Below are 26,739 nucleotides of genomic sequence, written 5' to 3'. Positions count from 1 at the left end.
AGTACTGACTAGGACCTGGCATTCACATGTTTGATTAAGTGTAAGGATACCCTTGTGCTTTGACCATAACCAGCTGCACCCATGATGCATGCGTCAGACTGAGTCTATGGAGGCTCTTTGAACGTAAACTTTAACTGAAATTAGCTACGTCCTCTAGTACACGTGAAGGAATGGGTGCCAACAGCGGTCAGCAGTCCTAGTTGCTTCCAACCATGCATGTGGTTAATTGAGTGTAGAGAGGCCATTTTGTCTTCAGCATTTTCCAGTGCTAGGTGTATCCATTAGTACATAATACTGGATTGGGGTGATGGATGAAGAACATTGTAAGAAGCATTGAGATGAGACTGGATGAAGAGCTAATGTCAAATGCTAAAAACTGAGGATGGAAAATGAGTGCTGTAAAACAGCTTGAGATGGAGATAAATAGAGAGTAATAGAGAATGGTGTGGCCTGCATTGCAATGTGAATGGGTTTAGTGAACGCTATTCTATGGTGTCCAGCATACACACTCATCCTGGGTAACAGGTACAAATATAACCATGCAACAGATACAAAGTTAATAATTTACACCTGTCAGGGATGCAGGGCCCCTCAAAAACACAACTCACACGAAACTGCAGCCTACAAATAAAATTATGTATTTATTACACAGTGTTACAGTGCTTCCAAGTCAATCTACTAGTCAAACAAAACATGTATTGATTAATACTTGTCTCTCAATCGTCAAACGTCACGGGTGACAATCCTTTTTTAGCAACTTTTTAAAAATGCAAGGTGCAATTTGAACGTATGTTTTTTAGTGTGTTAGCTAGCAATGTTTTACTAAAAGCAATAGCACTTTTCTCTTTTACCCCTGCCATCGTGTGCCATATGTGTTGCGTTTATGTTTACTGATGAAATGCATTTTCTAATGATTTTAATGAATCGAACAATAAATAGATATCTATATCTGTCTCTCAATCACACATTAAAAAGCCATAAAACAAGGTGGGAGATTACATTTTTATTTAAGATCGGGAGCTCAGCTTTAGAGGATGCTCTAAGGCTCCTCAATATAAAAGTGAATCTGGCATGCTTTGAACTATTATAAGAGAAGGGTGGGGAAGAAGCAGGATAAGATGCCTTGAGTGGAGCGAAGATGGATGCAGCCTTCTTCAAGGCGCTTTTTCTCAAGGGAGCTATTGAAGAATCGTGCAATAGGCACACTAACGTGGAGCCTGTTTGAGAATCGCACTATTGTACCAGTTTGTGATTGGAATAAAAATATTGTTTTTTCTGACGCACAGAAATATAGTTTGTCTGAAGACTGTCACACTAATAACAAGACTGCTTTCATAATTGTTCCTAACCATCTTTGACTGTGAGTTTGCACAAGATTCAGAGAGCTTCGAGTCAAACTCTGGTCTTAAGTGGGGACCTCTGCCCCTCTGTAATATTCAGCCGGTGTCCTTCTGGTGAAAGAATGTTTTGCACAATAGCTCCACAGGCTGCTGGCAGTGGATAAAGCACAATTTCATCACTTGACGGGCTCGAACTATTTTCAATTTGCCACTTTAATTGATGTCAATAAGGTTAAAGTAAATGTAAAGAACTGAAAAAAATCTGTCCCTTTAATGAATAGTGGGTGTCAAAAGGCCAGTGGGGCTTTTCAGTGGGCCGGGGCCTGAACTCTACAGACACCCTTCATTTGCCATGACATTTAAATGTTTTCACTCGGTTGGGTCAGATGCCCAATGCCCTCTCGTGGGCTTTAGATGTTATTGGGCAGCGGAAATAAATATGGACAAAGGGTGTAGATTGACTTTAGGAATTAACTCCAAATATTTGCTGTAATTTGCTGCTTTCTGGAGACTCTGGAACGCAGGAATTCTAAGGATGTAGTACAGACGGATGGACCCATACTGGGAGAGCAGATCACATACTCGCTGGTCAACAGTGGAATTTGTATTTCCACCCACATGTGGCGCATATGTTAAGAAATTGGGCTACTGTTTTTACTCTATAACCATTAAGATGTTGCCGGAGAGACATTTTGTGGTCTCCATTTGTTTTTCAGTGATGTAGTTATTAACTTTCTCAGATTGTTTCTTGCTTGATGTGTCTATCAAGCATCCTTAAGTGCCTCACTGTTTCCAGAGATAGTAAAGGCTATCCAAGGGTTTATTTTGGATCCGAAGATACCTTCACAAAGATCCCAGGGGTCCAAAATGACTTGTTGGTGTCCACGGAACATACTGCTATTGATCCTGGGGGATCATCTGTCATGCTAAGTGTCAACAGGTCCTGGTGCCCCGCATGTTGCAGTTTCTAATGTCATGCCAGTGGATCCCGATATGCTTTTGTTTTTCAGAAAGAGATTGTGTGTTTCCTTGCTTCATTTCCAGTGACAGTATGACATAAGATCTTGAATGCCCTTCTGATCTAAATCCTAGTGAAGTTTATAGGAAGCATTGGATGTCCTCATACCCACTCTCCGGTGGTGTGATAGTGGATCACGGGTCCCTCTGCTCTAATACAGCGTGATGACAGCGGATTCATCACTACCTTCTGTGCTTATTACCAGCGATAGGATATTATGGGGTGTATTTAAAGTTAGGCTGATGCGGAACATCTTGCAAAAACAATGGTTGTCCTGTCTGACCTATTTAGAGTGCACTGATGTCAATGCATTCTAAAAAGGGCGAATTGGGCATCTGCATTTTTTAAAAAGAAGTCCTGAATACACCAAACTCTAAATTAGGCACTATGGCCACTGTTGATCAACCACTGGATTCTGCTGTAACCTCCAGTGATGCGATGGTAAATTTCCAGATACCAACTGCTGTAAATTTAGGTGAATGACATTTAATCCTGAGATCCTTTATACTGCAATATCCAGTGACCTACAGTAGAGCATGCAATCCATTATGCTGAAAATTCTAAGGATAGCACATTGAATCCTGAGATCACCTTTGTTAAGGTATCTGTCAGCAGCTTCTCTGGCCCTGCTCTAATTTCTCGTGAAAAGTCATTTGATTCCAGAATCTCATTTATTGTAATTGTTATGGCATACACACAGTGAATTCTAGGCCTTTATGCTATTTCATCAGAGGTGATTTAATATTTATGTAGCTCTATCTGTGCCTTTGCCGAAGTCTAGATGGCAATAGATTCTGGGGTTGTCTACCTTTATTTTCAGAGATTCAACAGTGAGCCCTGAGTTCTCATTGGCTATTTGAATATGTTTGTAGATGTGAAAAAAGAGGATATTTTGTTTGCTGTGTTGCTCCCGTCCTGAGCTAACGTGCCATATCACTCTTTCCCCCTGGTTCTACATGCCTGTACTAATGCTGTGGCCTTCTGTTTCACAGGTGATGAGCATCCTCAGTAACCCCAGCGGAGTGCAGTCCCAATCACAGGATTTTTCAATTTCTCCTCTGCATGGTGGTCTGGAAACTTCCAACTCCATTTCAGCAAGCTGCAGCCAGCGGAGCGACTCCATCAAGTCTGTTGATAGTCTCTCCACCTCGCAGTCGTATTGTCCGCCGACGTACAGCACTACCGGCTACAGTGTGGACCCCGTGGCCAGCTACCAGTATGGACAGTATGGGCAAAGTAAGTACCTGCCTGTGTACATATGGGACTTAGAACCCTGCACACTGAAATGTAAGGAGTCCTGTCTGTGACTGCTAAGAGAGTCAGTCACTAGCCTGAGCCCGCTGAGGCCAGTAGCTCTGCCAAAGGAAGTGGACACTGTCCACAGATGAGCATGCAGCACATCTACCAGCAAAGGAAATCTGACTTCTCTTCTTAGAGACTATGCTGGTGAAAGGACAATCTGTCTTTGTGGTCCTGGCCCTGGATTTTGCAGGGAACAGTGGGCAGTATCAGAGATTAAACTATTTGGCGCCCTTTCGGTCCTAAGATGCCGAGCGGTATTACGTGCAGAGGTTAGCCAAGACTCCTGCAGTTTCTTGATTCTCCATTGGTGACTGTGGTCAGTTAGTCAGGAATTACACATAGGATGTCATGTGGATGTTGGTTTCAGATGAAATATAATACAACATTTATAGGTCAATATCCAGTCAGAGTTATGTCTTTAAAATTGGCATTCTTTAATGCACACTTAATAGGAAGCAGATGGGATGGCACAGTGAGCTCAACCCTCGTTGCTGAGAAAACAGAGAACTAGAGGTCATTATATTGACTCTTAAAAAAGAAGATTTAGACTTCCATCTTTCTGTAGGTGAATAAACCGAGTACCACATTGGGTAATGGCATCACTTATAGTGCTTACAAATAACAAGTGTGTTATGGGGTGGTATGTAGTACCCAAGTTAATATTTTGTTAAAATATTGATCAATTAATAGTGAAATCAGTTCTGTAGATGTAATCATATAGCTTATAAATAGTGTAGACAAACGTGAAATAAAATGGTGGCAGCTCTCTGTACATTTAGTTGACCCGTCTTTCATGATGAACAGGCATTTTGATTGTGCATAGCCTCTCTGGTACCAATCCAAACGTTCTGGTTGCAATCAATGCTTTCTGGTTACAATTTTTGAGAGGTCACTGCTTTCTTTACAAACATAAAGGCAGTTAATGAACAAAACGTACTACACGGTAATGCACTGTCTCTGGCACTGCCAGACCACTTAGCACAAAAGTACTTTGCAGTCATAAGGAGATTCCACAAGAGGTCATTGAGCATTGCTGCTGCAAGGACCAAAATGCAACATTGTTCAAATAAATAAAAATAAAAAAAAGTTTATTTGATAAACAAGAATTTCAGGACATTGTGGTTAAAGATTTTCTATGATTGTTAGTGCTGCAGAGCCTCCCTTGGCTCGCAGTATTCTTACGGGGATACCATGTGGACAAAAAGGGCAGTAAACTTGACTGGCAGTAGTCCTATTTTTCTGAGGCTCCTGGGTTTCAAGCTCCTCAAGTTTAAATTTTGTGGAACCAGGCAGACTTAAACATCCCTGTATCTAAGCAGTGGCCAGTCTGAGCAAATAGTCTATGGTGGTTTACTTGGTCCTGGGGTGACAGGCACTATGCTGCTATGGTAATGCCAGAGAAGTGGAAGATGGTCGAAAGCTGCATCTCAGGATTCCTACTGACTTGTGGCTCCTCTCTGGTAAAGCTTGGGGCTCCAGGTGCAGGGATGCAGTACTTGCATTGTTCTAGGAGACAACCTAGGTTCATTATCTGGATTCGTACACTGATTAACAATTGAAAGACCTCAACATTTTGCCCAGTAGAGATAAGTGCCTTCTGATATGCTCAAAGAACACCAGATAGTGGTTTCAGGATTCAGTTTAACATTAGCGGGAAGTTGGGGGTGGGATGCAGTCAAACGGCCCTGGCGAGAGAAAGATCTCTTCTTGGTACATGGAAGTATGTTCTGCAAGCAGTCACTACTTCCAGCTTGTCTCTTGCACTTTATTGACTTTGTCATCTTGGTGCACCTGCTCTGCTCCTCTGCCATGGCTTCATTCAGAGGCTGGCAGGTCTGACAGACCAGAGCACAGGCAGAACTTATCCTAGTTATAAGGAAATGTCCAGCATGCAACAGTACATCCGAGTTCCAATCGCCAGATCTTCTTGGGTTCACAGTCCCTTGTTTTATCAAGTTCTGGCTGCAAAGGCTCAGCACTAATACTATCCAGAAGAGGTGATCCGGCGTCCGGAGTTTTAATTTGTATGTCAGCTTCTCAGTCACTTATGATAGCAGATTTATGGGCTTCCTCTTGAGCAAGGTGGGGGAAGTTCTGTCTCCGGCTACAAGACAAACATCTTGAAACCTGCTCCTTGTTTAATCATGCAGGGTGTTGGAATTGGATCCTTGGGCAAAAGTATGGGGTTCACAGGGTTGGCCATCCAGTGGAAGGTAACAGTACCAGACGTAGGCATCCTTCTTAAAAGAATCTTAGCAATTGATCACATTCTTACCACACATTGTTGGTGATCGGAAGGGTCTTGCTACTGGATACTGTATTGCTCTCAAACCTTTGTGGTTGACCATACACCATCAGTATAGTAAATATACTGAGTAAGAAAATTGCCTTGATCCTGAGTGCACAGCCCACCATCAGATATAAAAAAGGTACCACCAGTGGATGAAAGAAGGTGCACTTCTGGTGGTCTTTAATGCAACAGAGTCCAGAATTACCCCAGTAGCACTCTCGAACTGCCACCTTGGTAGATATTTGGTGCTGAAATAAATAGTTAAGTCCTATGACACATGCACCTACATACACAGTACTATGCAAATATCCCTGACAGGATTGCGTACATTGAATTCTACCCATTATCCTGTACAGACCTTTATTAAACAATACGTTGGACAGACAGATCTTTATTGACCTAGCATAGTAACTTTATACCACCATGACTCCAGCCAATAAGAAATTCCCGAACCAATGGAAATTAAGCTTAGAGTTTGGTAAGAATATGAGAACATACAAAAGTTAAACATGGGATATACAAATACCAATGAACATGGCCTGAATTTTAAGAGAAAAAAATGAATATGTGCCTGGTGGGACACCAAGAACTCTGGATTTCCGTTCTTAGTGACACTACTAATTAGGCAACGCAATAGGTCCTCCATAGTGGCACAGTTCTATTTACTTCAAATAAATAAACCCATGTAGTATTTGGTTATTTCAATTGAAGAAAGGCAATGCTGCCGCGTTCCTGGGATATTGCATACATGTACAATGGAAGCATCACCTCTTCTGTTTAGGCCTCATACATATACACTATCAAGACAACTCAGTGATTGCTTCTGAGATTTGTGTGCAGGTCGCAGTTTCGAGTCCTGGCATTGTCGTCTTAGCCTTTTAGTCTTCTGAACTCAGTAAAATCAGAACCAATTTCAATTGGGCAGCAATAACTGTATCTGAAAGTATATATACAATGCTTTACAGAAAACACAATTTAAATAACAAATTATTATACTGTTTTCTTTTTGGTAGTAAATGGTTCACAGGATGCTTAGAACTGCCAACCAGATATTATGGATTCAGCTCATTTTTGAAATAATTATGCAATACGAAAGAAGTATTCCCTTTCATATCAAGATATCCCCTGGTCTTTCATTGATGGATTTCACATTTTCACCCAAGAATTAAGGACAGGCCGTAAATGTCTGTATGAAGACGATTGGTGTGAATTATAAATACTAATGTTACTAGCTACACATACTGTCTGTTAGGGATTTATCTTCTGTCCATCTTCCCTGCAAGTCAGAGGAATCTATCACTGATCATTTTACTTTGGATTTTTACCATATGAAAAGATGTCATCAGGCATAGCTAATCAATTGCCTATAACAAGAAAAACATCTCCTGCAACTGTAGACATTTTAGGGGTCAGTTTAGAAGTTTGCTTTAAACCAGGCACAATAACTTCCTGGTGTAGTTAGCAATTGTGCCAGGATCGCACCAAGCTTTTGCTTCAAATTTAGCCTTTGGTTAAGCAAATAAGGGCTACCAATCGCATTGAGATTTAGGGTCTGTTTTGTGCCAATTTTCGATAATTTTGTGCGCGATTTAATCTCTAGCTAAAGTTGTTAAATCCAACTGAGGCAGCACAATTAGTGTTCACCATCACGTGGGCACAGTGGTACAAACGAGAACAAAACATGATTGCTCCTGATTGTATTCCTGCAGTAGGATCGAAATCAGACCCAAACACTTTCGGAACATTCATCCATGGAGGAATAGGCGGGAGGGGGGTAGGTAGCGGAGGTACTTCCTTGGAATTAGGACCTGAATCTAGACGCTGCAAGAAAATAAAGACCAGGCGGAGAGCAACCCAAATCATATGCCTTGACACATTATAAAACATTTCATACTTGATGCAAAGTGGTTCACAGCTGCACAAACCAATATTTGCACAGAGAAAAGGGTAGATTTGCAACACAAAATACCCTTTGAGTTAAAAAGTAAATTCCCTTCCAAGACTTTGCACCATTTTGCCTCACTTTGGGCGCCTTTGTGCTAGAGCAAAGCCTTGGGGAATCTGCCCTAGGTCTTCTAATTCCACTACTGATATCTTAGCCATGTAACCATTTTTATCCATATAGCGATGGCCAATAATATTTTCATTCAACCCTGTTTCCTGGGCTACAAAGGTTTTACATGCCAAAAAAACAATGATGTGTCACCACTAATTCATCAGTTCTTTCGTTTTTAATGTTTGGGCGGTTTAGAACACAAACCTCTAGCCAGGCCACTGGAATTATTTGAATCTGCGGCTGCAGCATTTTCCACATAATTATACATTTGCCACACAATCCATCATCTGCTGCATAATCTGATGATTTCAATAAAAAATAGTTATAGCTCAAACGCCTCAAAAGTTATCAATACCATGCCGACGTGTTCCTGCGCAGTGGAAGGCCCTTCTCATAAATTGATTGGTTATTTTTCAGTTGCTTTGTCGTGTATTAGGTTGTTCAATTGATACTTATGAGGTGAAATCTTTGCCTGGACAGCCTTGCCATGTGAAAACAAAGTGGCAAAATAATGAAATAATACTCTCACAAAATGCGCCACATTACGCCTCTTTAGTTGCCTTTTCTTGCCACATAATTAAGTCAACTCTGACATATATTTTGTCCCTCTCCCGTCACATAATTTAAATGGCCCTGCCTATAGTGCGACAGCACAAGCCACTAGCACTAGTTTGCAATCCGCCACTCTTCCTTTCTGGAGGCACACTGGTGACAGAGAACTGTAAGCGTAACATTTTATAGTTCATTTGAGCTTCTCCCAAAGCACATCTCAATCAGGCTCATCAGCAAGCCAGTGGTAATGGTTTATCCCAGTGTGGGCTGTGCCAACAGCTCCCTGAGCGGGGATCCCTAAACACCATTCACAGGGCGATAAACGCCTCTGAAAAGAAGGGATTTAATTTATAATCAGTAAAACACATTCAACACCCTCTAACGAGAAACATGCCAAGTACAACACCTTATTAAATGAAACTGAGAGTCCCAGGGATGCTTCTGCCTTCGGGCAAGACTGGCAAGAGGAATCGATAGTCCCCTGGGAGACACCGCCTGAGGGCACCGTACCCTCTGATGTCTGCTAGCCCAGAATAATTGTCATGTGTTATCCATAGAATGGAGCTCTTAACCAGATCTGAGCCCCTCTTAGTGTCTCCTAATGGCCCCAGGCAAAGGCAAATCATCCATGTTTATTCTACAGATAGACATTTAATCAGAAACACAGAAAGTGGGGAAGGCGGAAGGCAATAGGCCCAGCAGTGGAGCTCGTCGACACGCTAACTGGCCAAGCTTGGCACTATTTGCATTAAACCATTGGTGGTTTGAACTGTCGGAAATTGCGGAGATTGCTAAAGCAGAGTGTTTTTGCTGTGGTAAAGTGAGTGCCACATAAGGCAGAATTCGAAATGCCACTGGGTCTGATCCAGCCTCACAAGACTTTCAAAAGTACTGCCAAATAGGGGAAACCACCTCGAGTCTTTTGCTCTGATGTTTTTTACCCAAGATTTTGGGGGTTTTTATTATGGAAACGTTGTAGTTCATGACCTTGGTCGCCCTCCCAGTACACCCCACGTACTGGTGTTAACCTAATAATGGACCTGTGACCATCCTGGGGTTAAAGAGACTTCCTGTTCATCTAGTCACCTCGAACCCTGCTCTGCTTATCTTTTGTGACCTCTCTGATGGTGCACCCGAGTGAGAGGGCCCCTAATTACGTAAACTTCTAGGCTTAAATCAGAACCGTCTGTGGTCACAGAAGGCAACACTAGCTGCAGATGATAAAGCAGCGCTCAAGATGGCTTCTATTGCGGCCGAAGGCACCAATAACCGCAGAGGTCGTCATTAGCCACATAAGGCACCGACAGCAACATAATTCACAAGAGGGTGCAGAGACACAAGAGGGCACAGAGGCACAAGAGGGCACAAAGGGTGTCAAAAGTGAAAGATGCCATCTTTAGTCCTAGAAAATGTAAATTGGGACAGTTGGCAGCAGTAACTAAAGACAACACGTACTGCTGCAGAGGGCATCAAATATAAAAGACAAGTTTCATAGCTGTGGGGCCAACTATGGCTGCAGAAGACCTCGGAAACTAAAGACAGCATATATATTCACAAAAGGTACTTAAAGCTGCGGAAGGAATCATTTGCCTCAGAGAACATCCAAGGCAGCAGAAGGCACCAACATCCACAGAAGGTCTCGAAAGCCAAAGGTGGCGTCTTTCGCCAACAGAAGGTATAAGAAGGTATTGATAACACCGGAAATCAAGGGCAACCTCAAAAGCTACAGAATGCATAAAGAACCAGACAGCTTCTATATCTGCAGATTACATTTATTGCCACTGAAGACCTAAATAGGCACTGACGACATTGCTAACTAACTGCTGTACGTAGAGCTAAAGAAGGTTTCAAGAACAGAGTTCAACTTCTGTAGCTGCATTAGGCTTCTATTGCCACAGAAAGCATCAATAGTTGCAGAAGACAGCAATAACTAACAGTGGTGTCTAAGGCTGAAGATGGTATCAAGAACAGAAGGGGGCTTCTACAGAGGCAGAATGAATCAACAGGTGTAGAAGGCTTCAATCACTAAATATGGTATTGAGAGCCCCCATAGGTATCTGTAGCAGCAGAAGACCTCCATATTTGAAGAAAGACATCAATAACTAAAGACTGTATTTATAACTACAACAGGCACCTATTGCAGGCAAATGCTTACCTAGCTGTAGAAGCCATCAGTATCTCAAAACGGCATACAAAAGGTAGGTTAGTCTCCAAAGCCATATACTAACTGATCTGCAAACAGAACAGTAACCACTATTGAAGGAAGTCTGTCAAGGGTTCCATCCAACACCCAGCTGCCATTAAACTCCCCATCTATGCCTTCTGGGCTGTAAGTGATGAAACGGTGATGGACATTAAAAAACTATTTATTAAAATAAAACACATCCTTTGCTGTAGAGGCTTATCAATTTGTGCACTGCTGTTTGGATGGAAGTTTAAGCCAGTGGCTTCAATCCAAAGTTTGCTTTTGGATGTGGGGGTGGGCACATGAGTTGTTGATCAAGGATTTGGGGCATTTCCCAGGGATTTGTCCAAAGCTGGCTGGAGCACGTGATAGCAAGAAGGAAATGCTTGAGGTAGACCGAACGGTAACATCTATTTCCCAAGATGCCCGAGCCTTGAACTGCCAACTTCTCAATTACCAAAGCTATGACATGCACCGTGTTTACTTCACCCATAGCTAGCACAAGAGGAAAAATAAGTTGTCTGCGAAAAGCTTTGAGTTAACCATAAGCAGGTTGGCATCTGAAAGGTAGAAGAGACAATAGGTGTCCAATAATGCATCTGTTGCAATAAAATACGGGACATTACTGGGTACACGTTTCTGATAAGGACATTTGCTTTTGAAGACAAGCGGTTAGCATAGGGATCAGATTTGTAGTGATTATGTTGCATATTTTATTCCAAGCACAGAACTGTGATAGGACTCGCAGTCCTGGCCCATGTGATGATCAGTAGAATTAATATATAACTGTATGTGTAGGAGAATAACTGAGGGATGCCCTGAGTACAATCCAGGAGGCTGGAGGTCGGCTGTGACGGATGAAACCGACCCGGAGGAAGGTGTAGCAAGCTTGGTGTACAAATGTGACATGTTTGGGTAACCCCAGCTTTTCTTCCCCGGTACACCTTCCCAGGCTTCAGCTATAGTAACATTCATAAACACACAAAAGAAGCTGCTCTCGAGTTTTTTGACCGGAACTTTACTAAATCCTAAGTGAAGTTGCTGGCATCTCACAAAAAGAGAAGGACTGTCCTCACATACCACCAGGTGTCATGCTTCATCATCGGCAGTCCTCGCTCTCTAAAAACTTGGTTTGTTAGAGAGCGGGCCTTCACCTGGAGACAGGGAGGCACTTCCAAAAGTAAGTGGGGGCACGTGAGAGTGAGTGAAGTTTTTAAAACCCGTATAATTGCCAAATTACATTTATTCAAAAGGGGCAGCTATATGGTATTAATAGTACAGAAACAGTGAAAATAGGGGCATTACTACCCCCTCACTGTAGTGGCTAATTCTATCGACACGTTTCTGCTTTCTTGGCCCAAAGAGTCTGCAGCATTCATCAGGACAAAGAAATAAGTTGGGCTTCGTTCTTACCAAAATATCAGTGAGAAGTTACCACTTGGTAGGTTGACCTGTATTACACTTTACCAAAGAAGATTTTCAATAAGGCCTTCTACACCCCTCTCAGTCCGGTTTTCGTGCTCACCATTCTACCGAGACTGCACTACTCGGGGTAACGGAGAGGTTACGGCACGGTATCGATCGCGGAGAAACTTCTGCTCTCATCCTTTTGGATTTGAGCGCGGCGTTCAATACCGTGTCTCATTCCATCTTATTGAACTCTCTCCGGTCCCTAGGAATAGTTGGCCCCGCATTGGCCTGGTTTGCCTCCTTTTTAAGTGAGCGCACCTTCCAGGTTTTTTCTGCGAAAGCTGCATCTGCGATTTGTCCTTCGGCGTATGGTGTCCCTCAGGGGTCTATTCTCAGCCCGTTGCTGTTTAACATTTACATCAAACCTCTCGCTTCCATCGCAGAGGATGCCGGGCTGACCATTTTTTCATACGCCGATGACACGCAAATTGTTTTCTCTCTCTCCAGCACTGAAGCCAACAATGTGTCCGGTCTGAAAACCGGTTTGTCACTAGTGGCTGAGTGGACGCAGAGGCATCTCCTCAAGCTAAACGGTGACAAGACCGAGATTGTCATCTTGGGGAAACATAAAGATCTTTGGGGTCCGCAACACTGTCCTTGTGCTATGGGTCCCTTCCCCAACCGGTCCTGTTGGTACGCAACCTTGGATTCCTCATAGACGACAAACTGTCTATGAGGCAACAGGCCACCAAGGTGGTGGCCATCTGTTTCACCACTCTAAGATGGCTCCAGAAAATTCTTTGGATGTTGCCTCACGCCACCAGGAGAACCGTGGTCCAGGCGTTAGTAACATCTCTCCTGGACTATGGTAACGTCCTCTACCTTGGTGCTGATGTTGCGACCATTAACAAACTACAGGTCGTGCAAAACTCATCAGCCCGACTCCTCTGCAACATCCCGAGGAGATCCTCGGCCACCCAGGCTCTTCGAGATCTACACTGGCTTAAGGTTTCGAGCCGTATCAAATTTAAAGCCTTATGCTACCTTTTTAAAATTAAACAGGGCTCTGCTCCACTGTATCTTCAGAGTTTGATTCAACCCTACAGGCCCAGCCGTACTCTAAGATCCTCGGCTAACTGTGACTATGTCATTCCTAGATTCAAATTGGTGAAGATGGGGGGAAGATCTTTCTCACATCTAGGTCCCAAATATTGGAATGCTCTGCCTGTTGCCCTGAAGACTGAGACCAACATGCTCTGCTTCCGCAAAAAACTGAAAACTTTACTTTTTTAATAGTCCCTTGCAGTTCCAGATGTTAATAACTCAGCAGTGTTGTCCTTTTCTTCTCTAGTCTATCCCTTGCGCCGGGAAACCCACTGCGGGTAGCTGTTGCGCATTACAAGTTTTAAATAAATAAACCCTATGATTCTTTCTCACACGCCCCATGGGAGGAGAGTGGAGGAGAGACCCCTGTAGTCAAACTTGTATCAAGGTTCGTCTCTCGCCTTGCACCTAGCTGTGTCTGCTCTTCTTCCCTGGAGTCACCTTTTTGTGAGATACCAGCAACTTTACTTAGGATTTAGTAAAGTTCCGGTCAACAAACTCGGGAGCAGCTTCTTTTGTGTGTTCATGATAGGTTGGAGGCCAGCTTGCTCGGAATGCCTGCGCCTCTAGTTTCCTCCCCTAGGAGTCCCTTGGGTTAGTGTGTTACATATTCACATTCGTGCCCACACCCTCTCACAGTCTTTCACGCACATACCCTAGCAGAGAGGGAAACACGTATAGCGACATATTCTCTCATACACAAGAACTTGCAGACACACTTCTACACTTACAGGTTCTTAAACACAGGAACAGTCACAAATTTGACATCTATAAACTCACATGTGGTAGCACTTTCACACTCGCATGTTGCCACTTTTATGCTCAAATTTTCCCAGGCATTAGCACTTGCACACGGACACGTGTTCCCACGTGCAGACATTTTACCATAGACACCAGGGCTTGGCTGAATTTTTGGCAGGGTCACTGGAATTATTCGATTTTGCAGCTGCTGCGTTTCCCACATATTTATAGATGCATTTGCCACATAATCCATCATCTGCTGCATAATATGCAGATTTTAATTTAAAAAATGTTTCTAACTCAAGGATCAAAAATTACAAAAAAAAAGTGGCAACGTGTTGCTGCGCAGTGGAAGGCCTTTTGCAAAGGTTAACTGATCCCATTTCTCTTGCTTATTGTTGTATTTTAGTGTCAAACTGGTACTGACGAGTTGAAAACTGTGACCAGACAGTGTCTACCCGTGTACAAATGACAACATAAGGACGTAATGCAATCAAAAGATGTGCTGCTTACGTCACATAATTGAACTTTTCTTGCTGCATAATTTATCGAGACCTGCAGCATAATTTGGTCCTCCCTGCTGCATAATTCCAGTGGTCCTGCCTGTAGCACATTCTGACAAAGCCCTAAGGGTTGGTCTGACAGGTCAGTGTATGGGGCTGGTTATATGGCTGTTTATGAGGCAGATTTATGGTCTGGTGGACCAGATTTTTGCTGCTCATTTCTCTGATATTAGCACAATCATCGCCTGCTGCAAGGACAGATGTATATGCTCCCATGATTTGCACACATACAGCTTGTCATTACAACTATAGAACTGTCCTGATTTGCAAAAGTGGGTCACTTTTTTTTAGCTATCTGATTCACTAATGGGTGCTCCGTTTAATATAGTGCCTAGTTTCACTCCCAGGCCGTGATAGGCACTTCCTCTCCTGCTGCTCTCTCTGATACTTTGCCGAGACGCTCCCTGGCACACTTAGCACAGGCCTTTGCCGTCCCTGTATATCCCCAGCCGGCCTTGCTGCGTTGCCTCAGCCTCCCAGAGATCAGAGCCCTGCTAATGAGGCTAGAGATGGCACGAGAAGCGTGACAGAGATCCTAATAGATATGACAAGTCCAATCAGAGTCTCTGTCTGGAAGGGGCCCCGGGGGGCAGCATCTGACAACCTGCTGATGGCTGGAATTTGTTTACTAGTTGGTGCCAAGTGTCCAGCTCTGCCAACTCTTTTAGTGTGGGCATCAGCAAGGGAGGACTCTGAGATGGCCCGGCTGCACCCTCAGGGAATTGGGTCTGTGTCTGGACTCCATGAAGGCTGCCAGTCCTGGGTGGGCTTGCGGGAAAGGGTGCGGCTGGCTCAGGTTTCTCATGTTTGAGCCCCACAATCACTTCCGGTCTAGGTAGGGGTTGTCAGAGGCCATGGTGTGTTCCGCTGTACTGGCTTTGCGGCAGTGTTTGCAGGACAGGCGTCTGCGGGTGCTACTGGCACTGTTTCTCTACCAGTGAATTCCACTAACCCTGTTGGTCCTCCATTGGCCCTGCCAGGTGAGTCTCAATGGGTACTGATGGCATCCTTTTCCAGCCTGGCACCACACAATGGCTGCCTGCCATCGTGGGTGCTGTTGGACGGCTGGAGGCACCCATCTCTGCCTCAAAGCCCCAAATCGGCTTCAGTCATAGCCGGGTGCTGCATTGGGTGCGCCCCACTGCAGGACTCAGCGGGTGCTGAAATTCTGACCCTGGTCACTTCCGCAGCTTAGATTCAGTGGGCCCTGGTAGACGGATCACGGTGGGCACTTTTGCCCTACCATTTTATGAAGGCCACTGAAATTTCCTCAGAAGGGACAGTTCAAGCAGACATACATCTTGCAAAATCCAGGCTGGATCAGTTAAGAGAGTCTACATTGTGTTTTTAGGTGAGATTGTTATGGGGTGAGTCTAATAGTATTTTGGCCTTTTGTATCGCACAGAGTCCACTTGTGTGGCCTTGTTGCGCTCATGCTGCTGTGTACTTGCCACCCCAACACAAGCGGGAATGTGTCCAAACAGGTACAATGATATTGTACAAATGGCAGCTTGCAGTGGCTGCTGGTGACTCTAGAAAATGGTGGGACATTAGCCCGTCTGGCGTCTAATGACAATGTTTGAAGTGGAGACCAGCAGGCGTACAGAGCTCTCAGGACACTAGTGCACCCAATCATGACACACAATGGCCTAGCGTGCACTTTACACGAGCATAATTAGCAAAAATAACCTTACCTCTGTGATCCTCTTTGCTTGGGAGGCAGACTCTTCATTATCCACCCGCACTGTGCATGCTGCCTGGCAGCACTAAAGTGCTAAGTATGCAGAAACTAAGCATCACACATCTCGACCAATGAAAGCCCTGCTCTCATGCTGTTTATAATAGTAAACAGCATAAGAGTAGTGCAGGTATTGTCTGGGACAGGTGAATACAATACTCCATCGGAGACGGATAGGACTGTGTCTCTTCTTCCCAGCTCCCTTACATCCATGACTGGGGAAGCCTGAACTACCCATGTCAGGCTGGCCACAATCGAAATACCGGCCAACCTGACATGCGCAGTTCAGATACACAGCCCCAGCAGGTCGCTCTAGTAAACCACGTCTAGGAGCACAGTACGCCTTGCTTGCCAGAAGATAGATAATGAAGGTATTTGTGGATAATGGCTCTAAGGAAGCGGGTCAACGCCGCTACACTCCTATGTAGGAAATTCCCCTGGCAGCTTGCCAGATGCATGAAGAAGTGCATGGTTTCAACTGTTGCACATATGTGTTGCAACACATGTGGCGCACAAGCCCAGAGATGTGGGCCAGTTTGGTCATGGCAAATGTATCACTGCAGATAAATTCGTCATTACCTCAGAGGGGTGTGTTAGATGTAAAGACATTTATCTCCAACCATTGAGATTGCTCTGGAGAGCTGCCCATTGGACAAGAGGTTGGAGCTAAAGCCATAGGCCTGCAGAATCCCGTCATAAGTGTTGAGAGAGGATATACAATTTTTAATAGTCCTTTGGAATCACAACATGTTCTCAATTGTTGAAACACGTTCAGGTAGTGTTTTCCTTGAGTAGTAAACAATGCCTTATAGTTTGATATTGTGCGTTAGGTTATGATTTATTGTGTTGCGGTATGTTAGGGATGTGGTCTTGTGGCTTCAATGGAACTATGTCCTGGTTTCTAATCACAACCTCAGCAAAAATCAAGTGACTCTGGGAATATCAGTTTATCTTCCTGTACCATACATTTCAAGAGTATGTCGTATGACGTTGAATAAAGACTTGCGCACACATTTAATTTAAATCTGTAAAAATAAATGTGTTGTCATGTGCTGTCTCAGTTGTATGTTCCTACCTTTCACTTCCTGGCCTCGCTCTGGCCTCATGTGCACACTTCTGAGCTAATCTCCTCCTGCAGAATGCTCATCTCCTGTGTGAACCTTACTCTGTGCTGTATCAAGTCCTTAAAACTTATACACATTGAAGTATTCAGTGCACTTCAGTGTTTCAAAAAGAATTACCACATTAAATCAATAAAGAATTTTGTATTATGGAACACGTCTACTGCCTTCCTTTTATCCTTTGGATATCTTCCTTCTATGAACATTACATTTTTGAGTTTTGGAGATGCTTGAACGCAAGATTATACTCAATTTGTGAAATTTGATGGTGCCTTTCTATTAGTGTATAATTACAAGTACTCTAGTAGTCCTGCCTGTAGGGCTATCTGGCAATGACCTTCCGGTGGTCTGACAGATCAGTGTATGGGCTGTTTATTTGGCTGTTTGCGGGCCGGATTTATGGTTTGGTGGACCAGATTTTTCTGCTGATTTCTTTGATATTAGCACAATCAGAGCGTGCAGCAAGCACATATGTATAGTCTCCCATACCTTACAAAACACCTACACAGCTTGTCTTTACAAGTATAGAACTGTCCTGATTTGCAAATGTAGGTCACTTTTTTAGTTATCTGATTCGCTAATGTGTGCCACTTTTAATTTGGTGCCTAATTTCTCTCCCAGGCTGACCCTGATAGACACTTCCTCTTTCTTACTCAACTGTCCAAATAGGCAAAACGTCTTGCAAAACAAGGTTTGCATTTTTTCCTGCAAATACGTTTTCACTACAGCCATTCTCCCACTAAAAGGTGGTGTCTTACTGAGATGCTTTTCATAAGACCTACTTTTGCATGATTTGTCTCACAATTTAAACTTTGCAACCTTAGTTATGTTTTCTAAAAACACTTTAGTGTTTTAGGAAGAATTACTATGTCAAACCAATAAAGGATTTTGTACTATGAAACAAGACTACTGCCTTCCTCTTATCATTTGGATCTCTTACTTTACTATTAACGTTAGATTTCGGATTTTGGAGATGCTTCAATGAAAGCTTATGCTAAATTTGTGAAACTTAATTGTGCCTCTCTATTAGAAAGTGGGTTGTTGGTTGACTGGGAGTGTGAGCCTTGGTCAAGCAGCAACCACAAGCCTTGTCAGGGTAAGGCACAAGCAAACCCTAAATTAACCTGTGCTCATCCCCTTGGTAGTTTGGCCTAGAGCAATCAGGCTTAACATAGAGGCAATGTGTAAAGCATTTGTGCAACACTTCAAACAGCAAGACAGTGAAAAACACACCACAAAAGAAGCCCACAACAGGCTTAGAAAAAAGAGTGTTTTTAAATAAATTAAACAAGAACAAAACGACAAACATCCAATTAGTAGAACCAGCGATATGGAATTTAAAAGTTTTAAGAGAAAATAGCGCAGAAGGGCGTAAACAGCCAACTGTGGACGGCTGATCACGCCGGTTCGGGACAAAGTCACAAGTTCAGCCTGACTTCAATGGAGTGCTGGCCGAATATAAGGGCCCAGTTAGGCCCGCTAAACAGAGTACCTTAAAGCCTGGGTTGCGGAGCATTGCGTGGATTTGGGGTGGGTGGAAATCGCAGAGTTTCATTCCACAGAATTCTTTGGAGTTACAGAAAAACGATATGAGATTCTGTGGAATTCCGCCAACGGGGTGGAAAATATGCAGCTTGCGCTACAATTTAACGCTGGTAGAGCGAGCAGCACTGAAATTCAGCATGAATGTCACCATGCATTGCACAAGAGCGCGCGGCCATTCAAGTTTATTTTGCATCCACTCGAATAGAAAATCTCCTTGAGCGGCAGCAAATCTACCTGATTGGCAGCCCTCTAACCACGTACGCTCGCTAATTCCGGCATCTGCCCACATTAGTAGATTGCTCTAGGGGTGGACCCACAAGAGAAAAATTCCACCACACAGCGTTTGGTGAAATTTGTCCAGAACTCTGCGTTAAAGATTAACGCGAACTGGCTGAAATTCCACCAGTTCCGCAGGCACTCCTAGAGCCGTCGACCTTGAAGCTGGGAAGCCGAGTTAGAGTCTCAGCATCGACACTCAACATCCTTTGATTCTGGACAAATCACTTAATCTCCCCGTGCCTAACAAAAATGAATGTGTTCATCTGTAAAGAAACTGGTGCTCATGTAAAGCGCTCTGTTACCTGCTATCTGCGGGTAAAGTTTGCGCTATGTAAAAGTTTTTTGTTTTTTTTAACTATTCTGTCCGCTCCTAGCATGGATCCGCATCGAAGATGCATCGCGCAGCTGGGGAAATGTGATGGTTCCAAGATGCGGTGAGAGGTCCTGTTGCTTTGACGTCTAGGATCCTGTCGGCGGGGCTGGGATGTGAAGTCCGCCGTCAGGGATGTGGAGTGCAGTCAGGTTGATGCTTCGGTTCCGAAGAGCTGCGAGACTGTGATACAGAGTCCGGCGTCATCATCTTGGTTGCCATCAATGAGAAATACAAGAGCCTGTGCCAAGGATGCGTCACACAGTAGCAGTTCCAAAGCCATTGCGGACTACAGCAGGGATGCAAGTTTTTGCGACAGGTCCAATCCACACAACAGCATAGATGCTTTGGTTCGGCTATGGGTTTCATAGCTGGATCCACAGTGGCTGGCAAAGCACCTTAAGTCCACTTACAAGCTTTAGGCCTGGGGTGGCACCACTTGGCCCTGCGGCTTCAGATCAAGAGGCAAGCCAACTGTTCCCTAGAGTCACTCTGGGTTCAAGAGATGCTGGTCCAGTCCTTCTCACCCAGGCAAGTGAGCAGCAGGCAGAAGGTCCGCATACCTTTGTGTGGAGACCGAACACTGCCTATTCAGGTGTAAGTGAGGCTTGGCCAAGCTTCTCCATCCCATCTTGCCAGTGATGGCCGATCCAGTCACACCTAAGCTCTCATTGTGTGTGGCTGACTAGGAGGAACGCACAAAGCTCAGCTGTCAACTGCACCCAGTCATGTGACCAAAGATAGGCTACAGACACCAAATGGTTAAGGCAAGAAAATGCCATATTTCTAAAAGTGGCATTTTCAGAAATGTAATTTAATATCAGACTAGACAATAGGTTTGGATTTTAAATTGTGATTCCAGAACACCAAGCATGAATTAGTCATTCCCTCCGATTAGAAATTACTTATATAAAATGTATTAAGGCAATTCCAATATTATCCTATGGGAGGGATATGCCTTGCAGTAGTGAAAAACAGATGTAAGCATTTTTCACAAGCAGGCCATGTAGAACTTAGAAGTACATGTCCTACTTATTAATTACATTGCGCTCTGCCATCTAGCTTTCCAGGGCCTACCCTAGGGGTAACTTATAGGTATTAAAAAGGAAGGCTTTGGCCTGGTAAAATGTTTATTTTGCCAGGTCTAATTGCCTGTTTAAAACTGCACATAGAGGCTCTCCACTTGAAGGCCTGTGACATGCTTAAAGGGCTACTTACGTGGGTGGCACAATCAATGCTGCAGGGCCACTAATAGCATTTAATTTACACGCACTGGGTACATGTCGTACCACTTTATTAGGGATATATATGTAAATTAGTTATGCCACTTGGGAATAAGCCAAAATTACCATGTTTAGAGAAGTTAGCACCTGCACTTTAGCACTGGTTTGGGGCGGTAAACTGCACAGAGTCCTAATGCCAATAAAAACAAGATCAGAAAAAAATGGAAGTGGAAGGCAAACAGTTGTGGGTTAAGACCACCCTAAGGCTAACAGGTCTAACAGTGTATGCTCCACTGAGCAGCTAAGGAATAATAACTTATTTTTATATAGCATTTTATCCCACACTTTTGCCATTTCTAAGCGCTGTAAATAACAGATGTACTTTTCAGTTGGACCATTCAATGTAACTTGAGACTGAACACAATAGTAGGATAGTTGTCAAAATGATAAATAATATAATACTGTGTGCTATACATGTTAATGCAATTTATTAAGAATACAGGGGTATATTACCAACAACTAGCGATAATTTTTGTCTCTAACTTGTTTAGAGACAAAAATTATCGCCGCACATCGGCGATTTTTATCGCAGATAAACCTTGCTATTAGCAAGGTTTATCGCAAATGCGATAAAAAACTCCCGCAATGCATGAATATCGCTGAAAAGTCAGCGATATTCATGCATTATCGAGCAAATGCTCTTAGCCATGTTATCCACCTCCCATTGGATAACATGGCTAAGAACTGCTCAGGGCAGGTGTTAGCTTTTGGAGATATTCGCGCTTAGCGCGAATATCTCCAAAAGTTGGTAATAGGAGATAGCGATGTTAGCGACTGTTTCCAGTCGCTAACATCTTGGCACGCCCACTTTGCATGTCATTAGTGATAAATATCACTGACATGCAAAGCGGGGCCCAAGATGGTCGCTATCTCCTATTAGCTGTCGCTAACTGGTGTTAGCGACAGCTTGGTAATAGGGAGATAATTTTATCTCCGCTTTCTTGGCTTTTAAAGCCAAAAAGCGGAGATAAACCCCCTTGATAATATGCCCCACAATCTCTTAATCTCCTACTGCTGAATTTCGAAAGCTTTGTAGTTATATGGAAATACGTATTTGTGGGTAGAAGATAAGGTATTTATTGAACAGTAAAATACAAATATTGATGCAAATCCGTTCAAAGTTTGACGCTATTTTTGGATAATAGAGCTCTCACATAAAGTATGTTTAATGCTCTATTAGTTAATGATGTTATGATTCTGTCACTATTCTGAACTTACAATATGTAGAAATGTGCTCCATTTCGAATAATTGGTTTTATACTATAATAGCACTTCGAGAATATGAGAAGTCCTAATATGAATGTGAGATAAAATGATAAATTGATATGTAGAAATAATATGGTTTTAGAAATAATCCGTTTTTAAGATAAACAACGTGTATACTGTATTGTTATATATCCATGTTATTCACAGTCCTGAAGAAGTTCCCTACGGAACAGAACACGTTGGTTGATAGTCTATTTTCTATGATGGAATAGAAAGGAGAGTCTGTTTGGTTGTTTTTACAATGACAAAAAATCAAGTAATGATAAAAAACTGCATCCTTATGCTCTGATCATGGACTGCCAGAAATTGATATTTAATGCATACTATATTGACTGAGTGCACACTCCTGGGTATGTTATTTCTCTACTAGACAGTCTCTAAGCGGCTGCACAAGTAGAGAGTTCTGTAGCATCTGTTCCTATAGTATTTTGCACCAGACCTACTATACATTGGAAGAGTTACAGAGTGCAGTATTCTGTTTAGACCTAGCTACCTTTGTACATTATTTGGTGTTATATCGACATCCACTGATGATAATGGGAAGTAATACTTGGTTAATTACCTTATTGGTTGATACACTTAGTACCATATTTACCCGCAAGAAGTAGAACGCTTTAAAGTTAGTAAAGGAAACGAGATTCAGCATATTTTTCTGTAGAAAGTGTCAATGAGTTCAAGATTTTCTGTGATGGATTCAATGAATATATATTTTTTTCCTGTGTTGTCCTACAGCTGCTGTCGACTACTTGGCCAAGAACGTGAGCTTGTCAACCCAGAGGAGGATGAAGCTGGGGGAGCACTCTGCCGTTCTCGGCCTCCTTCCTGTGGAGACGGGCCAAGCCTACTGACGCACTCTAGGACATATGGATACCACCAGCACCACCCCAGAGTCCAGGGACATCTCAATGTGTGATACCTTCCACCCTGACGCCCAGTCTTGGCACTTGACTAGCACCAATGTCAACTCTGCGTGTGTCTATTTCCAACACCAGAGGTCAGGAGACCCCGCTCATTTCAGATGACTGCCAATAGGACCTCTTTCGAAGACCACATAAAGCTCTTATTCACTTTCAAGCTCCAGAGCGGACGATGTCTTTGGGAACTGCAATCCACAGCTTGAGTGAAGGGGCTGAGACATTTTCTCTGTTCAACAGATTGCTCATTAATGACTGTAAAATATATTTGTACATACATTTTGTAAATGTTAAACATTGTATAGGAAGGAAATGCTGAGAAATGAAATCTTAGACATTGTAACTTGAGCCACTTAAAATTTGGACCAAATGAAATCGCCGAGAAGTTGGAATTACTTTTCTCTTCTCCAAGCTCCCTATTATCATTCCTGCAGTCCCTGAGACGAAAAGTGAACATGGACCACTACATTCCTGCCAACTTGTGGATTGTGGACCTGTGGAATTTTCTGGAGCATGGCAGCATTGACATGCCCATTTTCTTCTGTGAAGTCTAGCTGCATAGCAGGATATCCACACTGCAAGGATTGACACATAGCGGTGCGCTATCTCCTAAAGCACTAGGAAATTTCAGCTCCACTCCCACTGCACGACTAGGGAGTTTATTCACACTGCAGTGACTGGTGCAGGACAGCGTTGGTGCCCGTCTTTTGTATTCCCGCAATGACGCACAGGATTAAGCGCTGTAGAAGGTGGTGCATCCAAGTGGTGATCTAGCACCTAGAGCTGGAAGAGAGCACTGCCTAAATGCTTTCACTCACTCTAGAGTGTCATGTTGTTATGATTTTCGTCTTGCGTGCATATCCAGAAGCGTGGTACCCCAATGGCAGCTCTCTGACAGTGTTGTAATACTGTAGTATGACTCTTGAGTGGACAACCTGTAGCCCAGTGGTAACCAAATGCTAAAGCTCTGGGTCAATATTCTTATAGGATTATGTAGTTGTATTCAAGCTATGGCCCTACAGTAAGGGGACTTGGTAATGAATGCTCTTAAATCATTGGCACTTGTTGAAACTGAAAACAAAGAAGCCAAGTCCGTCATATCAGACTTGCAGAATAATGGCCAGGATTCTGCAGCCGACATCCCTTTCATGCCAGTGTGCTTAAATTTGATAAAATCGCTTCATTCAATAACGTACACATCAGACAAGTGGCTGTGTGAAGCTTGTTACTGCCCTTAAAAGTTAATCATGGCCCTGAGAAGTGTACTCGTGGCTTGGCGGGAAGTACTGTACAGAAAGGTAGATATGGGGCAAAGGACTGACTTGGCAATGGGGAGTGAAGAAACTGGTAGCTGTGGAAGAGTATTGGGAGCTTTCAACACATAGCCTTTGCCAAATTTCAGAAGAAATGCAGAGGCTATTTGGGAAGCACATAGGTAGAAATTGAATAGAGGTTAAACTGTACTTGGACTGTTGTGAACTTCAAGGCAGGTAGCAAGTACATGGGAGAGGGACCGATGCTTATGAAAGGGGGCAACCCAGCTCTATCTAGGTGCCTGAGTCATTGCTCTCAGGATCGCGGCTGGTGAAGTTTGAAAAAGGTGAGGCATAGATACCTTCTTTGATTTCGCACAGGGAGCGAACAAAGTGAGTATTCTAAACATGCTTAAGATGTGCTGCGGTCAGGAGATGGGCTTTCTCCTCTAATGACATTTTTTTTTTTTAAACTGTGCCAAGCAGTGCATTTTGCAGCATAATTTCATGCAAATTGAGTAAAATCATGGAGGTTCTAAAAGGGCACTAATTAAATATCCCAATACTTTCATAGTATGCCAGAAAAGCTTGAAGTTCCCAATGTATGTTGCCAACGACACGTCGCCAAGAAGGCTTTGAAAAATGGTGGCACAATAGGGACACTGTCATCAGAATGCCCCCTAAAAGTTGGATAAACTGCTACCTATATTACAGACTGTTCAGATAATCTGGTAAAGCAAGGTCACATGGCCTATCTTTTTTCCCAAATGCATTTAGCATATTTCTTTGCTACAGTTTTCCATCCAGTCCCTTCCAAACAGATTGTCCATCACAAGTTAAGAGTGATACTTCAGATTGATGGGACATGCTGTACAAACTCCTAGCCCTTAACCCTACAGTGACCCTATCCTTGTTCATGATCACCTCCTGCTACAGAAATATTACTCCCTTATATGCATTTGTGATATGATGTTTGCTTGCTCTGCTATTGACTAGTCCTAACACAATACTGCTTGGTGCTACACAATTATTATTATTAATTTAATTTATAAGGCGCAACCGCTACCCAAAAAGGATTTCTCGGCGCCAACCAGAACAAGGAACAGATTACAGCTTAACGATTATTGGTTAAAAAGCCGAGTTTTTAAGGATTTGCAGAATTGGCATATACAGTTTCATTCCGAATTGATATAGGGTGGGAGTTCTATAAGGAGGGACCAAGATAGGCGAACGATCGACCGCCCATCCGAGATAGTCTGACTCTGGCACAGAAAATTTCCCTAGAGTGGATGAAAATGATTATTATTTTTTTTGTCTGTGCCCAGAGTTAACTTGAAATGGCGCTACATTGGGGGAGCCCATCATGGCTGCAAATAAACAGCAGCAAGGCACGCCTCAAACACCACCTAGTTCAAGCTGAACGCAGGTGCAGTCGCATGCCTAGAAGAAAAGCTCTCGGCGCTACAAGTGCATGCATGTGTGCTTGAATTGTGAACTCATCAGACTTGTGACTTTAAAAGTTTGCTATAAAAAAGATTATTGCTAAGTGTTGGCTGAGATTTGGGCAAACTGCTCCCCACAACCAACCCAGTTGAGTCCTCTTGAAACATTCCAAGAGTGTTACAAGCAGTTTACTGCTAATTTGGGTAACCTCAGAGTACTATCTAGCAGTGTGTCCGTTCACCAGCTTTCACATAACTATGAAGAGCAGGTTCGCTTAGCTGTAAGCAGGGCCACTGGAATTATGTGGCAGGAAAGGACCAAGTAATGCGGCAGGGGTGATTAAATTATGCAGCAAGGAAAGGCAAATTATGTGATCTAATGCAGCACATTTTGTGATGTATTACTTCATTATTTTTACTCATGGTTTCTCTGTCTGGGCGAAGATTTCACCTGGTTAGCACCAGTTTAACAACAAATACAGCACTTAGGGCCATATGTATCAAGCAAATTTGCATTCGCAAAGGCCGAAATTTGTAGAATTTCGGCCTTTGCGAATGCAAATTTGCTACATGGTATGTATTAAGCAAAATCTGGCGCAAAATAAGGAATCGCAAAATTTGCGATTGCTTATTTTGCAATTGCATTTAAGGAATCGCAAATTTTGCGATTCCTTATTTTGCACCAGATTTTGCTTAATACATACCATGTAGCAAATTTGCATTCGCAAAGGCCGAAATTCGCAGAATTTCGAAATTCGCAGAATTTCGGCCTTGCGAATGCAAATTTGCTACATGGTATGTATTAAGCAAAATCGGGTGCAAAATAAGGAATCGCAAAATTTGCGATTCCTTATTTTGCAATTGCATTTAAGGAATCTCAAATTTTGCGATTCCTTAAAAGCAATGTATGAAGCAAAAAAAATTAGCAAAATGTCCTTAAGGAATCGCAAATTACCACCAACTTCTA

The 26,739-nt window shown here is 43.2% G+C and overlaps 1 protein-coding gene across 3 annotated transcripts in view; it reads left to right on the top strand.

Annotated features, from left to right (window-relative positions):
• Positions 1-26,290, top strand: part of PAX7 (paired box 7) — a 270,897-nt gene extending 244,607 nt beyond the window's left edge. For all 3 annotated transcript variants that reach the window (XM_078642522.1, XM_078642523.1, XM_078642521.1), the window contains 2 exons: positions 3,351-3,594; positions 22,896-26,290. In XM_078642522.1, the coding sequence (XP_078498648.1) occupies positions 3,351-3,594; positions 22,896-23,011 (360 nt within the window). In that variant the 3' untranslated portion in view covers positions 23,012-26,290. The remainder of the gene's footprint in view (positions 1-3,350; positions 3,595-22,895) is intronic.
• Positions 26,291-26,739: the final 449 nt, after the last annotated feature.

The sequence above is a fragment of the Lissotriton helveticus genome, chromosome 5_1 (genome assembly GCF_964261635.1).
Source record: "Lissotriton helveticus chromosome 5_1, aLisHel1.1, whole genome shotgun sequence".
NCBI classification, from domain to species: domain Eukaryota; kingdom Metazoa; phylum Chordata; class Amphibia; order Caudata; family Salamandridae; genus Lissotriton; species Lissotriton helveticus.
Note: the sequence above shows the minus strand (reverse complement) of the source record. Positions and strands in the feature narration are given on the sequence as shown.